This window comes from Schistocerca americana, chromosome 2 (genome assembly GCF_021461395.2).
Source record: "Schistocerca americana isolate TAMUIC-IGC-003095 chromosome 2, iqSchAmer2.1, whole genome shotgun sequence".
Classification (NCBI taxonomy): domain Eukaryota; kingdom Metazoa; phylum Arthropoda; class Insecta; order Orthoptera; family Acrididae; genus Schistocerca; species Schistocerca americana.
The window spans coordinates 409,961,535-409,980,270 of NC_060120.1; the positions used below are offsets into that span (position 1 = coordinate 409,961,535).

Consider the following 18,736-nt stretch of genomic DNA (forward strand, 5'->3'; position numbering starts at 1 on the left):
GTGTACAACAAAATTGTTGCAGCTATAAGCTATCAAAAGAAAAGTATGACAAATGGAACAAAGCTTATAGAGGGTGAAAAGTTTACTATACAAGATAGTTTGCACATAATGCAGCACACTGACTGCATAAAACTATCTGGAAAATTTTCAAGTCTATTTCAAAACGGAGTGCAGTCGACACTCGCCATTTTTTATCTTTTTTAAATGCTGAAACAAACGTCGACACTACTAAGAATACTGTAAGACATTTAATTCCCTTACACACAAACACACACATGTTAGCTTTGTGAAACAATAATTTTGACACGTTATTAATATTTATAGAGAAATATTTGTCTAAAATATTGTATAAAAATCGATGAGGGCTATCAGTGCACATAATCTCATCTATAAGTAATTCCTGAGGATACTAGAAGTATGGATCATTATTGTGTATAGAATGTCTCATTCAAGATATGAAACAATTTGCAGAAAACACACCTCTGTGATTTCCTCTTGTCGTATTTCTCAGACAAATCTTTTAACGAACAAACCTAGTACCTTACTCTTCCAAGCCTGTCGTATTATCAAACATCACAATGATCGGTAAATAACATAAAAGCCATCTCACATTTGGATTTGCCAGCTGCTCCCACTGTGGTGTGATGAAGAACAGTATTCCGTCAACAGCGCCCTCCAGGGTCGCGCCCCTTACAAGAAGCGTGATCAGTATCACGTACGGGAAGAGAGCCAGGAAGTAGGACGCCTTTCCTGAACTCTTCACACCCCGAAGCACAACTAGCGCCACCGTGGACCAAGAGAAGAGAGACCCAAGTACGAGGCGCCAGTCCGGAACTCCAATACCTTCATCCAGGGTTTCAGGTTCATTGAGCACGAACTTCCTGCAAACATAAGGCAATTCGTCATCCTTGCTAATCAGTCTTATCTTTCGTTAGTGGTTTATCAGCAGTAGTATTACAGTGCGAGTGCTTCACTTTCACAGTATTGTGAAAACAAGACTAACACTTCTACTGCATTATAATATTATTTCGGCTAACTTGAAACTAGGAAGCGCGCTGTTTATCATTCTGACACTGATTCATTTTCCTTATTCCCATCCTTTCTATCAGATAGTTACGTCTAACAGTGCGTTAATTTCATACGATTTTGCCGCTTCATCCTCTAAAATATTCAAGAAAGTCCTTGTGACTATTACGAAAGAGTGTTCGTCTTCTGGTCGCATGATTCTTTTTTCCAGAACTTTCTTATTATACACATAAAAGGAAAATATTGTTTTTGGCTAGGAATGGCTAGATAATTCTGGCCCATCAGACCACTAGTGGTGGTGATCATACACTGTCTGTCCGTCTTACACAACAGGAGTGCTCTTAGTTACTTGTGTTACATTATTCTCACCTACGTATTTTGACAGACAGCTTAAATATTAATCAAAATATCCACGGGTGTGCTGCCGGTCTATAGTGTCCAACGGGCACAATATTTCGGCGATCATACATGTCGCCATCATCAGGTGAACTGACGGACTGAGCTCCTGTGAACGTGCCGGCACGGAGATCCGTACGCTATGGAAGCTCAGAGCAGCCATAGCGTACGGATCTCCGTGCCGGCACGTTCACAGGAGCTCAGTCCGTCAGTTCACCTGATGATGGCGACATGTATGATCGCCGAAATATTGTGCCCGTTGGACACTATAGACCGGCAGCACACCCGTGGATATTTTGATTATCAAATACGCCGGGAGAAACTCAAGAATCACAGCTTAAATATTCATCGGTAAAGTTTGTACCTATGGTAAGAGAGAAAAATCTTTGTTAATGGCTATAGGCCTACAAAATTGGTTTTTAGTGGAAAACAACAATACAACAGTGGCCTCATTTCTGAATAGTTCGTGCAGATTCTCGAATTTGAAATGGCTCCTTAGTTAACGAAGTGTTTCTGTATGTGATGTTGGAAGATACCGATAGAAAAATGTTACCAAAGCGTATCTTCCGAAAGTTAATAAAGGCATCTACTTCCATGAGCCGTTATATATTGCTAAATACACTAGAACGTTAGGGAATTAGATTTCAGCCACGCATTTTGCTTCAGGCTTTTCTAATCAGTCAGACGAAGAAATAATACAGGATTCGATTGGGACACTGAACAAAAAGAAGAAGAAATGATATAGGATTCGACTGAAACATGGAATGTTCAGTGGGACCCCAAACTAGGAATACTTCTTTCCTTATTTTATAGGATGGTCAGAAATGGTCCGAAAAGCTTGCAAAAGTGTTCAGGGCAACTTGTTCTAAGGAATAATTGTTGAGAAAAAAAATCGATTTGTTGCGCCGTTCCAGAATGAATTAGCATTTAAGATGGCCAGTCAGGTCGTTGGGCGGGCAATTTTGAGCGGCCCATCAAAGACGATATCGCCAAGCGTGTTCACCATTTGGTTTCCTAACCCAATAAGAGATCGATACAAAAACTGGGACGGAAGTGAGATTAGAACCCGAGCCAAATGTTGAGCAGTCTCGTGCGCTATCATCTACGCTATGAGAACAACTAACACTACTTGTATCTTCCGGACCGCTAGAATCTGCACTCGCAACAATCTGATTGACTAACTTCAACATTAATTAACTGGGAAACGGAGCAACATACCTATTTTTTTCTTAACAACTATTTCTCAGTACAACCTACCCTCCAACAACCTTTAAGGTCCATGTTTGAAACTAGTAGACTTCTCTTGGCCAGGAATGCCCTTTTTGCCATTGTTAATCTGCTTTTGATGTCCTCCTTGTTCCGTCCGTCACTGCTTATTTTACTGCCTAGGCAGCAGAATTCCTTAAGTTCATCTACTTCGTGACCATCAGTCTTGATGTTAAGTTTCTCGCTGTTCTCATATCCGTTACTTCTCATATCCTTCGTCTTTCTTCGATTTACTCTCAATTCATATTCTGTACTCATTAGATCGTGTGTTCAATTCAGCAGATCATGTAATTCTTCTTCACTTTCACTGAGGATAACAATGTTAGCAACGAATTTATCACTGATATGCTCTCACCTTGAATTTTAATTCCACTCTTGAATGTTTCTTTTATTACCATCATTCCTTCTTCGATGTACAAATTGAACAGCAGGGACGAAAGACTACATGCCTGTCTTACGGCCGTTTTCAACACGAGCATTTCGTTCTTGGTCGTCCACTCTTATTATTCTATCTTGGTACTTCTACATATTGTATATTAACCACCTCTCTCTGTAGCTTAGCCCTATTTTTCTCAGAATTTAGAACATCTTGCACCATTTTACATAGCCGAACGCTTTTTCCTGGGCGACAAATCCTATGAAGGTGTTTTAATTTTCTTCAGTCTAGCTTCCCTTATCAACATCAACGTCAGACTCGCCTCTCTGGTGCATTTACCTTTTCTGAAGCCAAACTGATCATCATATAGCACATCCTCAACTTTCTTTTCAATTACTCTGTATATTATTCTTGTAAGCAAATTCGATATATGAGCTGTTAAGCTAATTGTGCGATAATTCTCGCACTTGTCAGCTCTTGAAGTCTTCGGAGTTGGGTGGATGATATTTTTCCGAAAGTCAGATGGTATTTCGCCAGACCAACGTGAATAGTCGTTTTGCTGCCACTTCCCCCAATGATTTAAGAAATTCTGATAGAATGTTATCTATCCCTCCTACCTTATTTGATCTTAAGTCCTCCAAACTCTTTTAAATTCTGATTCAAATACTTCATCACCTAACTCTTCTGTATTGACTCCTCTGTGACATCAGGCAAGTCTTACAATCATAGGGGCCCTGCGCGCACTCTTTCCACCTATCTGTTCTCTCCTCTGCAGTTAATAGTGGTATTTCCGTTCCTCTCTTAATGTTACCACCCTTGTTTTTAATTTCACCGAAGGTTGTCTTGACTTCCTGTATGCTGAGACTGTTCTTCCGCCAGTCATATCTTTTTCGATTTATTCACATTTTTCATGTAACCATTTCGTCTTAGCTTCCCTGCACTTCCTGTTAATTTCATTCCTCAGTGACTTGTATTTCTGTATTCCTAAGTTTCCCGGAACCTTTTTTGTACTTCCTCCTTTCATCGATCAACTGAAGTATTTCTTCTGTTACCCATGGTTTCTTCGCAGCTATCTTATTTGTACCCAGGTTTCCTTTCCAGCTTCTGTGATGGCCATTTTTAGAGATGTCCATTCCTCTTCAACTGTACTGCATTCTAAGCTAATCCTTATTGCTGTATCTGTAGCCTTGGAGAACTCAGTGTATCTTGTCATTCCCTAGTACTTCCGTATCCCACTTCTTTGTATATTAATTCTTCCTAACTAATCTCTTAAACTTCAGCTTACTATTCCTCATTACTATATTGTGATCTGAGTCTATATCTGCTCCTGGGTACGCCTTACAATTCAGTATCTGATTTCGGAATCTCTGCCTGACCATGATGTAATCTAACTGAAATCTTCCCGTATCACACGGCCTTTTTCAAGTATACCTCCTCCTTTTGTGATTATTGAACAGAGTATTCGCTATTAATAGCTGAAATTTACTACAAAACTCAATTACTTTTTCTCCTCTCTCATTTTTTGTCCCAAGCCCGTATTGTCCTCTAACCTTTTCTTTTACTCCTTCCGTTACTACTTCATTCCAGTCCCCCATGAGTATTAGATTTTCATCTCCCTTTACGTACTGTATTACCCTTTTAATATCCTCGCATACTTTCTCTATCTCTTCATCTTCAGCTTGCGTTGTCTATGTTGGTTTGCTGTCGATTCTGAAAAGAACAACCCTATCAGTGAACTGTTACAGTAACACACTTTCTGCGCTACCTTCCTATTCAAAATGAATCCTCCTCCCGTTATACCATTTTCTGCTGCTGTTGATATTGCCGTTACTCATCTGACCAGAAATCCTTGTCTTTTTTCCATTTCACTACAAATAACCCTTTTATATCTAGATTGAGACTTTGTATTCCCCTTTTCAGATTTTCTAGTTTTCCTACCACATTCAAGCTTCTGCCATTCCACGCGACGAGGTCACTTCCCTCTTGGCGGTCCCCTGCCGGAGATCCGAATGGTAGCTGCTCCGGAATTTTTTGCCAGTGGAGAGATCATTACGACACATTTTTTCAATTACAGGCCGCGTGTTCTGTGGATAAACATTACGTGTCTTTAATGCAGTGGTTTCCATTGCCTTCTGCATCCTCATGCCTTTGATCATTGCTGGTTCTTCTGCTTTAGGAGCAGTTTCCGTCCTCTAGGACAAGGGAGTGCCCTAAACCTCTGTCCGTTCCTACACCCTATTTGGTAAGGCCGTTGACAGAATGAGGATGACTTCCTATGCGTGAAGTCTTCGGCCGACAATGTTGATTATTAATCAAAATTTAAGCAGTGGTGGGATTCGAACCCGGGACCGAGGACGTTTTGACTACTAATCAAAGATGTTAGGGGTATAACATCTAAGGTTTTCACCTTATTTGACCGCAAGTCTTTCAAAGCTCTGCTAAACTCTGCATCCTTTATGTCTTCCACATCGATTTCCATTTCTTCTTCTATCACGTTATCAAATAATTCCTCCCCAGAGGCCTTCAATGTACTCTTTCCAGCTAACTGCCGTGAATATTAATGTTGGCGCACTTGCTTTTAATTCCACCAAATTTTGTTTTGACTTTTCTGTACCAGTGTGACTTCTAATGATGTATTCCCATCATTTCCTAAACGCTTTTTGTATGTCCATCTTATGTCGACCAATGGAAGTAGTCCTTCTGTTACCCAAGGTTTCTTCGCAGGTAGCTCCCTTGTATCTATGTTCGACTGACCAGCATATGTTATTGCTCTTTGAACAGTGCCTTTTCTACTCCTGCTGAACTGTCTACTTCGGTATTAATTATTTCAGTATGTACAATGTCAGAGAACTTCAAACGCATCTCATCAATCCTCGGCGCTTCAGTGTCCCACTTATATGGACATTGATTCTTCTGGACGATTCTCTTATATTTCAGACTACTCATCATCATTACTAAATTGTGATCTGAGTCTTTATCTGCGCCTGGGCACGCCTTGCAGTCCAATATCTGATTTCCGAATATATTTCTGACTATGATGTAATTCTGTTTGGATCCTGACGTGTCTCCAGGCCTTTTCAAAGTGTACCTTGTCCTCTTCGATTTTTGAACAGTATATTCGCTATTACTAGCTGAAATTTATTGCAGAACTCAATTAGTCTCTCTCCTGTCTCGTTCCTACAGTGTACCTTGTCCTCTTCGATTTTTGAACAGTATATTCGCTATTACTAGCTGAAATTTATTGCAGAACTCAATTAGTCTTTCTCCTGTCTCGTTCCTACTGCCGAGTCCATATTCTCAAGTGACTCTCTGTTCTATTCCTTCCGTAAAACCATATTTTTCGAATGACTATTCCTTCGAGATGTATGAGGGGCAATCAAACGAAAACCGAAGAGCTGCCACAAGGGACCATGGAATGGTTCCTTTCAAAATTAATCACTATATTCGTTAAGACATTTACCCCACTGGGAGATGAGAGGATCAATTCCTGTTTCGACGAGTGCAGTCGGCCGCTTACAGATCCACAACAGCACCCACTCTTGCACTTCCTAACCCGACTGAAATAGACTTTCACGCATATCTTTATTCAGGTCGCCAAAGATGTGAAAATGACATGGTGAAAGATCCAGGCTGTACGGAGGATGTTGCAGGGCTTCCCAACCGGGTCGCTGAAGTGCAGCCTTCGTCCGATTGGCGGTGTAGTGGCGGGCGTTATCGTGCAACAAGATGCTTCGTCTGCACGTCGAGTTGCTCGAGCGTGGAATCACAATCAGTGCGCAGCGCTATGAAGACACTTTGCAGAAACTGCGACGCGCAGTAAAGTGAAAACGACAAGGAATGCTGACGGACGGAATCACCGCCTCAAAGAGCGGCTGCGGTTGTGGAACCGTCAGCAGTCCACCGCGTTCTTCGAAATAAGTATTGATCGTCTCGTCTTCCAGTGGGATAAATTTCTTCACGCATGGAGTGATTACTTTTGAATGGATCCGTTCCATGATCCCGTTGTAGTGGTAGTTCGGTTTTTATTTGACTGTCCCTTATAACTGCGTGCTGTTCGTCAGTCCTTAAGTATGGGTTCTTAAAGCATTTTTCAGTGCTACTATCCTGTGTAGAATCAGAATTTATGTCACGTAACTGATGTCAAATATCAGGAAGTCGTATAACCATAGTGTTCACAAGAGTAAATGTAATAATGCATTTCAGACAACTTACAGGAAGTATAGTTCAGACGAACTTCTCTTCCCTGTTACATTCACTGTGTTGTTGCCTGAGCCTTTCACGGAGTCGAAGCAGATATCTCCCCACTCCGGACGACACCGTGACCACGGCAACTCGGAATTGAAAGACATCACGAAGTAGAAAGTAGTAAGCGCCAATAGAGAGCAGTAGTAGCACAGAACCATCAGGTTCGCGAAGAGTTGTCCAACACCAACGCCTGAAAACGTAGAAAGACTCTTATAAACTGGGCTAGAAAATAGAAATCACCAATTACTGGCGTAGGTAAGCCGAGATCACAATAAACCAGTGGCATATGTTATTGAAGCTTAACACTTACACCGTAAAAAAAAAAAAAAAAAAAAAAAAAAAAAAAAAAAAAATAATAATAATAATAATAAAAATAAAAATAAAATACCTACCGCGATTAGAAGTACTGCAGTTGTGACTGGAATTGAACGGGAGTGTCACTATTACGGAATAAAGCAACTGTCTTTCTTGTGTGTGTGTGTGTGTGTGTGTGTGTGTGTGTGTGTGTGTGTCTAGTGTGTTCATTTACAGTATAAATGTATCGATGCGTTTGTCAATGGTGAACGCGTGGAAGAGATGATGCAACTAATGGTGACATTTCTGTTAAGGAAATTTAGGTTCGAATGGTTCAAATGGCTCTGAGCACTATGGGACATAACTTCTGAGGTCATCAGTCCCCTAGAACTTGGCACTACTTAAACCTAACTAACCTAAGGACATCACACACATCCATGCCCGAGGCAGGATTCGAACCTGCGACAGCAGCGGTCGTGCTGTTACAGACTGTAGCGCCTAGAGCCGCTCGGCCACCGCGGCCGGCGAAATTTAGGTTCTTCCTGGGTGGTTTCACAGCCAGAAACATGGCAGCCCTGCAGTCCCTGTCTTACAATAGCACTGAAATGACAAGTGAGCACGCTGGCGCACCCTCACATTGCCCCTCTGTAACCAGCCAGTCGCAGACCACATTGACTGCAGCAACAAGTCACCAGTCAGCTATCACCACTGTTCTCACCTGAAGAAGCTGTTCCTATAACGTATCTGCTACAGACGTCGACAGTTACTTACGACAGGTGAGAGATATCCAGTACAAATATTAAGCACTGTTGTCGTACCGAAGGTGTAAACACTTATACACGCTGAAGAACTTGAGCCCCTACTCCAAGAAGGTAGAGTATCCATAAAAGGGTCGTTTATACCACAGTCTAACGTAACAGTCGCGACACATCCCCTCGATTTTGTTGCCTACAGCGCCAGCTTCGCGCCAAGCGGCCAGTAAGTAAAACTGTTGAGCTCGGCGCGATTGTGAAAGCGAAAGTGAATAGTAGTTATTGTAGTTTGCACAATGATTTTTTCAAACAAGAGTCTGTAGCTCAATAAATTGCAGCAACAAGAAGAAGAAGATACCACATCTGTCTTTTTTTTAGATTTCTCAGGGACCCTAAGAAGCATATACCATCACGTTAGTAAACTGTATCGTCAGGATTCGCTTGCAAACTACACGTGTAGTAATCACTAATGTTTCATTTTAGGAGCAGAAAATGGCTAGTGAATAGCAGATTAGAAGATCTTAATGAAAAAAGATCCTGTTTACTTTTACAATAATTTTAAGTTTTGTTCGGTGCACTTCGAACAAAACAGGTTCATGAACGCAGACAATAATAAACTCGTGTGGCATACGAACCCACACTGTTTGAAATCCCAAATAAGCCACCTCAACTGACGATGAAAAGGAAACTACTACAAAGGTTCGACGATCCATTTAAATCTGTAAAACAGTCCAACTGTATAGAAGCAGCCAGCTCAACTCTCCATGTATCAGTGCCAGATTCATCTGAATCGTCAACAAAGACCTGCTTTGACGGTGAAGTGGTTAGATTAAGTGCCGTTATTCGTGTCTTGCAAAAGGGTGTAACGGTGTGACGGGTCAGAATGTGCAAATCTCTAGATTTCGTGCAAAAATGTTATGTGACAATGAAAGTACCTATCATTTTCAGTACAGACAGCAACAGAAAATGTATCAAAAGGCTCAAGTGAAGAAGGACACACAAATTTTGAAAACTATAGGATCCCAATATTTACAAAAAGATGCCCTTGGCTTGTTGTTAAGCCAGATTAGCATGCCATTGAAGGAGAAACGTGCTGCAAGATGGAAAGTCGAAAATAAAATGTTTACTCTAAATTTATTATATTACAGCACTCAGGCAAACAGGTTTTTGTGAGAATGTTTTATACTTCCACCAGTGCGTACATTACAGACATAAGTAGGAGGCAAGCAAATCAAATGTGGGACAAGTGACAACATATTCCACCTTTTAAAGCAGAAGGTACATCATTTCTGATTTTGCGTGAAACGTAATGTAATCAGCACTTCTGTCACGTTAAACGATTCTCTTCAGTCGTCGTTGGTCCCGCTCTTGCAGGATCTTTTCCCGGCCGCGACGATGTCGGAGATCTGTTGTTTTATCGGATTCTTGATATTCAAGGTTACACTCGTGAAATGGTATATGGGAAAATTCCCACTTCATCGCTATATCGGAGATGCTGTGTCCCATCGATTGTGCACCGAATATAACAACAAGTTCAAACTCATTTAAATCTTGATAACCTGCCGTTGTAGCAGCAGTAACCGAACTAACAACTGCGCCAGACACTTATTGTCTTACATAGGCTTTGCCGACCGCAGCGTCATATTCTGCCTGTTTGCGTATTTTGTATTTGAATACGCGTGCCAGTTTCTTTGGGCTTCAGTGTCTATTATTAGATGATCTACCCCTGAGGCCTGTATTACGGTTTCCTTATACACTATTCTGGCTCCCTTACAATAAATAAAATACAGGCAAATTAATCTGCAACATTTTGGAACTGCTGCCAGAAACCTTTTGAAATTGATTTGTTGCACAGCAATGATGCAACTTTTCTCAAATATCTCGATTCCCTATACTATAAAGTAGTTAGTATAGGCAAGAAATGTATTCAGTGCTGGTGATAAGAGGAAAACAACAGCAGCAATATTTGCCAACTGAGCTCTCCGAGTAGTCTACAATTTTCTTGCGGTCAGCATGTATAAGAAAATAACATGAGACCTAATTTGGAGCGTTAATGACCGTGGACAGTAACACTAAACGACGCGCGACGATGTAACAACTAAGAAGAGGCGTAAAGTCAAGATGAATATCGGACTGTTGAAAAATATTGTATCTTGAACGAAAAAAGTGACATTATTATATCCGAAATTACTACAGGAAAAAGTAGTATACAGGGTGGACAGAAACAGCGTGAAAAGTTACTAAAGGTATTACAGGTAAGGGTGCTCTGAGAAATAATTATTAAGAAAAAAATTCGATATGTTGTGGTGTTTCCGATTTAATTAGCATTGAAGTCAGCCAGGTCGTCTTTCGCGCAAATTCAAGCAGACTGCCAAAGACAGTCGCCAACGTGTTCTTCGTCTGGTTTACCCATACCGAACAAACTTAGCTTTTCCTCACCTAGCTTAAATTTCTCACTTCGGAAAAAGGTACGTTTTAATTCGTAATGAGCACTTGAACAAGTGGTAACTAACGGCCCTGCAGATTTTTCTGTATTATTGCGTTTTGGCGCGTGCAAGTGATTGAATTGGAGTACGCAAGTACCTGATTGGCTAACGTCAGTGCTAATCAAATGGGGAACAGCGCAACGAATCGATTCTTTTTCTTGACAATTATTTCTCAACACAACCTACCATGCAACATCCTGTCTAGCTTTTCAGATTGTTTCTGACCACCCTGTAAAACTGACTCTAACTGACTACCTCGTACGGATGCTGAATAATTGTCGGTAAAGTGAAGAAGAAATTTGTCCACATAAAAGACTAATCACTTTTAATACAGAAATGCTATCGGTATATCTCAACGATAGTGCATTGACCAAAAGCGCAAAGATATCGAGGAATGCATTAAAAGAGTACTACAGTAGAAATACTTAAAGCAAATGACCACATTTAAAATAAATGGATACAGGAACGAATATCTTCGTCAAAAAGGAATCAAACATTAATAAATTCGTAACAGAGTGCGATAAAAGTTAAAAATACGTTTTGCAGGAAGGATTTCGTAATTTCAAAGTCGCTACAAGTCACAAATTCGATCTCTCCCGAAGTAGTGTACAACCGATTTAATAGTCAGGAAGGAAAAGCATACACTCTAAGGAAATTGTATCAACGGACGATAAACAAGGATACATTAAGAGCTTAAAGTAGAGAAACGTACTTTAAGGAGAAGCGAAAATGCACAGCGGCAATTCACGGAGGAAAGCTGCAATCGTCTATGAAATACGTATTGCAACTACACGTTTAAAAGAACCCACAGAATGCAGTCTACCATGCACCACCGAGTAAAGTTCCTTACCGAGAACTCTGAGAAAGTAAGACGACGTACTGGTAAGTGCGGACGACATGGAAGACTTCTCCATATCAGTAGAGAAACATCACAAAGATGTCGGGCATATAATTACAACAAATGGAAGGAAGGAAGACGAAGAATTAGCGCAAATCAAAAACGTCGTGAACTATTAGTAAGTGAACAGCAGTATTGTACGCACTCTCACTATGCTAATCAGTTGAAATCTGATGATGATCTTGTAAGCCGTAAACTGGTTAACTAAATCAATCAAAGATGCAGAGCACCCACAATATTGTGTTTTTCTATTATAATTATGAAACGTAGTATGTTTTACCAGGTCTAGCCTCCAACTACAATTGATATCCCATTAAATAAATGACCTAATGATGTACTATAGGCATATCTAGTGACCCCAGGCAATCGACACTGCGTTAGAGAATAAAAGTTGATCCTCTTCAAGAAGACGGAAGCAAAACAAATAATTGACAATTCAGATAACGAACGCACAAATAACCAAGCAGAGCAGTTCGTCATTCCAGCAGGAAGGTATTCCTGTTTACAAGAGGAAACAGATTTCAGAGGCCGGCCTTGTGGCCGAACGGCTCTAGGCGCTTCAGTCGGGAACCGCGCTGCTGCTACGGTCGCAGGTTCGAATCCTGCCTCGGGCAAGGATGTGTGTGATGTCCTTAGGTTAGTTAGGTTTAAGTAGTTCTAAGTCTAGGGGACTGATGACCTCAGGTGTTAAGTCCCATAGTGCTTAGAGCCATTTGAACCATTTGAAGATTTCAGAGTATCTGACAGGTCAACATGAAAATTTCATCTCTAACACAGACAATTTTGGGCATCAAAAGTGACCAAAAGCGCAAAGATAACGAGGAATGCATTAAAAGAGTACTACAATAGAAATACCTAAAGCAAATGACCACATTTAAAATAAATACGCTTTAGACGGGTATGTGCCTAGCAAAGTTGCAAGGGATGGAACAGAGGCGCTGTGGCTCCACAAAGGTGTTAGGAAGCCGCTACTGAAACAAAGAGAGCTCCGCTGAAAAATTAAACGAAATTAAGCCTCAAAGACAAGCAAAAACTAAACAAAGTTGGCAGCGTAAGGAGGGCCATGCGTGAAGCGTTCAACGAACTTGGAAGTAAAATTGTCTACCGAGTTGGCAGAAAATCCGTAGAAGTTTTGGTCTTATGTTAAATCAGTAATCGAATCGAAGCCGCCTGTCCAGACACTTTGTGACCAAAATCGCTCTGAAACGGAGGATGACGCAGAAAATGCAGAAGTACTAAACGTCTCTTTCGAAAGCTGTTTCATAGGGGGAGATCGCACTGTAATTCCTCCTTTAAAACATTCGAACGAGAAAACGAGCACACTGGACTCCCATTCGTGGGGACGACGGTTCAAACCCGCGTCCGGGCATCCTGATATAGGTTATGGCTTCAGGCAAATATCGGCATGGTTCCTTTGAAAGGGCACGGCCGAATTCTTTCCCCGCTTTCCCTAAGCCGATGGGACCGATGACGTCGCTGTTTGGTCCCCTCTCCTCCTTACCCCCCCCCCCCCCCCCCCCCTCCACCCAAATCAACCAACCTTACGGGATATCAGTTCGTTTCTATACAGAGTAAGCGGAAGAACTTGCCCGTCTTCTAGCAGTAGTGTACCGTAGTTCTCTGAAAGAGATTGGAGAAAAGCACATGTTCTTCCTGTTGTCAAGAAGAGTCGTTGAACAGAAGCACGAAACTGTAGGCCTTTTTCTCTGGCATCGGTCTGTCGCGGAGTTTTGGAACCTGTCTTATGCTAGTGTATTATGAAATTACTGGGGACCGAAAATCTCCCTGTAGGAATTAACATGGGTTCAGAAAATAGCGATCGTGTGAAACCCAGCAAGATTTGCTCGTCCACGAGACCCAGAAAGCAGTAGATAAAGGCACCTAGGTAGATGCCCTGTTCCTTGACTTCCGACAGGCGTTCGATACAGATCCGCACTGTCGCCGAATGAACTAGATACGAGCGTGCGGAATATCATACCAACTTTGTGCTTGGGACTGAAGAACTTCTATCAAACAGAACACACCATGTCATTCTCAAAGGAGAGGAATCTTCAGACATGAGAATAGTTTCTGCGTACCCCAAAGGAGTGTTGTAGGACCATTACTTTTCAGTGAATGACCTGGTAGATAACGTCGACAGTTCCATGATAATTTTCGTGAATGATGCTGTTGTTTACAGAGAACTTGGTGCGTTAGAAAATTGTAGCTAAATGTAGGAAGAAATTCAGAGGATCACGCTTGGTGCAAGGTATGGAAGTTGTCACTCAACACTTTCAAATGTAACGTATTGCGTATACATAGACAGAAAGACACTTTGCTGCATGACTACACGATTGAAAAACAATCACTGGACTTACATAAAATATACAACAGTATGCTTATGGAGCGATTTTAATTCGAATGACCACATAAAATTATCGCAGGTAAAGGAGATTCTAGATTGAGATACGTTGGAAAAATCCTCATGAAATGTAGTCCATCAGCAAAGGAAGTAACTTAAAAAATATTCCTCTGATCATTACTTGATTATGGCTCATCGGTCTGTGATCCGTACCAGATGGGGTTGATAGAAGACGTAGGGAAGAGCCAAAGAAGAGAAGCATGTTTCGTTACAGCTACAGTTACAGTGAGGGCTAATGAGTCTCGTAGACGCTCAGCCAACTCCAGTTGCACACACTGCAAGAGAGGCGTTCTGCATCACGGTGTGGTTTACTGTTAAAGTTCCGACAGTCTACGTTCCTAGAAGAGCGAATCAATGCATTTCTTCCTCCGTCGTATATCTTGCGAAAAGATCACAAAAATACAATTAGAGAGATTCGAGCCCACACAGAGGCTTACCAGCAACCATTCTTCCCACGAACCATTTGGCACTGGAACAAGAAATGGAAGACATGGCACTGGTACACAAAGTACCCTCCGCCACAAACCGTAAGGTTACTTGCGAAGTATAAATTAGATATACATGTAATGGCTCTCCAATCGGTGCCCATTCCAACGGAAATTAACATAGTTGCAAGACATTCAGCAACAACATTGGCAATATTCGGCCGTGCGTTATCGTGGTGCAGCATCCAGCCCGCTTCACGGAAATGTGGACTTTGCTCCTGATACGGACTTGCAATGTTTCCAGGGCATCCCTGTAGCATTGTCCAGTTACTGTTTTGTGTGCAGTTACAACATGCTGATAAACCACTCCATGAATATCAACGAATGAGATGACCATAACTTTCCCAGCAGAAGCAACTACTTTTGCTTTTTTTGGGAGTTGGTGATGAAGGATATTTCCACACTGAGCTTTGCTACTTGCTCTCAGGATAAAAATGATGTAGCCAAGTTTTATCAGCAGTGATTAAATTTGAAAAAAACTCCGGGTATTCCTCTAACATGAACTTTAACTACATGCAGACCTGCACGAAAATGTCATTTTGTTTTGAAATCAACACTCTTGGAACCCATCGCGCACAAACAAGTGTCATGTATAATTTTTCTGTCACCAATGCAAGGGAGGGTGGCACCCAATGAAATGTTCAATATTTCAGAAAGTGATCTTAAGGTAATTCGTCGATTCTCTCACACAATGACAGCAGCAATGTTGATGTTTTCTTCTGTAATAGCAGTAACTGGAGCACCGTGTCCAACTTCCTTTGAAATTGATTGTCTCCCCTCTTTAAAACATTTTAAATCACCTTCGACCTGTGGTGTAGGGAGGAGCAGACTTTCCACAGGCCTCCTGTAACATTGTATAGGCCTCATCTGAAGAAAGCAGAAGTTCAAAGCCGCATGTTGTTCTCGCGTGTTACCTCCATTGCAGTGGTAGGCGATACTGAACATGACTCACCTTGCCTGCCTCTCATAGGTGGGAACCAGGAGTTCCAACAATGAAACTACTACGGCGCGTTTGTTGCACGTTAAGCTAACAGAATATCATAAGATTAAATTTTAGCGCAAGAAATTATGATCATTCTTTACTGAACAGCCCTTGTATTTGAATTATTCCGAAACCGCAAGAAACATGACTCCCTGACACTAGAAACATGGAAAAAAAGAAGACAGTAAATGCACGATGGCATGTTTCGTTTTTACCTACACTATGAATTCGAAGATAATGCTGTAAGTTTACATTGAAACGTGTAATGCTACAGTGTATCGCAGCATGCTGGATTAATAATGCTGATAGCAATTTCCAAGTGCGCAGCTTTGTAGGTTTATGAATGTACAAAAGCAGCTTCCTCTACTTTTTTCTCATTATAAGATATAATTGCTCCGTGATCGGCAGAACGATTACTGACTGCCAAAGCTAGGTCCTAAGACGCGTTTTTCGTTATTTTGTTCTCCTTCTGCGTGGTGTGTTCGAAATTATGGTTATTTTGTGACATCTGCCGACATCCCAGGCTACGAAAGAATGAAGACTAGTTCGGCTACAGAAGGACGTGGACGTGGGAAGTAACATGCGTGATGCAAAGACATCTGTCTGTTGTGATTCAGGGACGTAAAGCAGGTCCACTCTTCCGTGTACGCCGCCGGCTGCAGCCGTTCGTTCGGCTCAGTCAGTTGCCTTACAGACTTACAGTATCTACCAACTGCGTCTGTTTTTACCATTTCAAGCACTGTGGCGTCTCTGAAAATGAATAGATGCAAAACATTTTTTTCCACAGTTTCAAGCGAATTTTGATCTATTTTCGGCCTTCTAAGCTATGTTTCACATGAAATGCTTGTCGCTAAAGATCTAATCAAGATGCACAATTAATGGAAATAAACAGCAGAGCACTTTACGACCTCGAGGCAGTTTCATACAAGGCAATGAGATATAATAATAAGAACACGATACAATGTTTTAAGAGTAGGTCGAAAGAGGTGGTATGAGGTGAGGTATGTATAGAAAGAGATGCTAATGTCAGACCAAATGCATAGTAAATCTAAGCCAATATTTGCAAGAATCATATTACTGAACTTCTCAAACAGTTAAGTTCAGCTACTTTTGCTCCTCATATAATTGCTGGTCTTGGAAAAAAACGAATCTGCCCCCTGACGTATTATGCATGTTTCTACTCAATAATACGTTATGGAATAATTTTCTGGGTTTGTTCATGACTTATAAAGAAGGTGTTGATTGCACAAAAACGACCAGTAAGAATAATATGTGATGTAACTGCACTTTAACTGTATAATCACAATACATGGATTGACCCTGACATGTGTTATAAATAATCGGTCACAAATTGAGAAGAACTGTGATGCCCATAACTAAATCACTAGAAGGGAAACTGACCTTTGTTACCCATTATTAAGGCTGTCAGTGGCTTAGAACTGATGCAACACAAACATTCTTGATAATTTGCCCATTAACGTAACTAACGAACTAAATAGTTCACTGAAAATAAAGAGTGATATGTAATAACTTTTTTCTTGGCTATTTCATCAGTGGCAGCCAGAATAAGTATAGTTCATCGCATCTTTCATGGTTCGTACTCAACACAATTTATTTTGATGTGAAACGTGGCTGTATATCGTAAACTGAAAGCAGTATACGAGCTATATCATCCGTTGAATGGACTGATAGATGGTAACCATTTTCTTGATTATACTTAGCGCTATTTATTCTATGATGTTATGTAACTAAACGTAATCTAGGTCAAACATCGCAGAGAAACCACCTGTTAAGAAAATATTAAATGAAGTACATACATTTATAACATAGACAACTTTGATTTTAAAACTGACTTTACTACTTACTTAACCGTTAAGAAAATTGCGGTAAGTAACATGTGAAATTAAGTTTTAACTCACCTCTGAATGCTGGACATAATCTCCACAGTTTGATTGATCCGTAATTGGAGAACTGTCCAATGACCATTTCTAAGTAGTACATTGGCCTTCCAATCAAGAAAAGGACTATTATGTACGGAATTAGAAAAGCTCCACCGCCATTTTCGTAGGCGACGAATGGGAAGCGCCAGATATTTCCCAAGCCCACGGACATTGCGATGCATGACATCAGGAATTCTATGTCTTTGCCCCATTGATCGCGTTGAACGGTACTGCCAGCCAATGATTTCTTGTAAAAAGAAATTTTGTTACTGATAAACTTTCGTGGTTGTGTGCACACAGTGGCTGCTATTTTTACGTTATTATGTTTCAACAGCAACAGATCGCCTTGAACCATAATATTTAATTTTCTTATCACAGTTCAACGCATTATAAAGCTACAACGCCATTCACAAGGGCGGCATTTTGAGAATTACACCTGAATCAGTGAAATGAAAGTCCAAATGTAAAAGCTTTTCATCGATGTAGACTTCAGATATTCTATGATCGAAGGAAGTGGAAAAACAAAGACAGATGTAACTCCCAAAGCCCAATAAGAAAGTTTACAAAATTGTGAAAGGCGTTGGACTTAAATAGGAAAATAAACTACACTCCTGGAAATTGAAATAAGAACACCGTGAATTCATTGTCCCAGGAAGGGGAAATTTTATTGACACATTCCTGGGGTCAGATACATCACATGATCACACTGACAGAACCATAGGCACATAGACACAGGCAACAGAGCATGCACAATGTCGGCACTAGTACAGTGTATATCCACCTTTCGCAGCAATGCAGGCTGCTATTCTCCCATGGAGACGATCGTAGAGATGCTGGATGTAGTCCTGTGGAACGGCTTGCCATGCCATTTCCACCTGGCGCCTCAGTTGGACCAGCGTTCGTGCTGGACGTGCAGACCGCGTGAGACGACGCTTCATCCAGTCCCAAACATGCTCAATGGGGGACAGATCCGGAGATCTTGCTGGCCAGGGTAGTTGACGTACACCTTCTAGAGCACGTTGGGTGGCACGGGATACATGCGGACGTGCATTGTCCTGTTGGAACAGCAACTCTCCTTGCCGGTCTAGGAATGGTAGAACGATGGGTTCGATGACGGTTTGGATGTACCGTGCACTATTCAGTGTCCCCTCGACGATCACCAGTGGTGTATGGCCAGTGTAGGAGATCG

General features: G+C 41.2%; 1 protein-coding gene across 1 annotated transcript in view; it reads right to left on the bottom strand.

Moving 5' to 3' along the window:
- Positions 1-18,736, bottom strand: part of LOC124594057 (sodium-dependent nutrient amino acid transporter 1-like) — an 85,484-nt gene that overhangs the window by 36,924 nt on the left and 29,824 nt on the right. The window contains exons 4-6 of the mRNA XM_047132406.1: positions 17,527-17,794; positions 7,277-7,499; positions 611-881 (exon numbers count right to left, since the gene is read on the bottom strand). Coding sequence (XP_046988362.1) covers positions 611-881; positions 7,277-7,499; positions 17,527-17,794 — 762 coding nt within the window. The remainder of the gene's footprint in view (positions 1-610; positions 882-7,276; positions 7,500-17,526; positions 17,795-18,736) is intronic.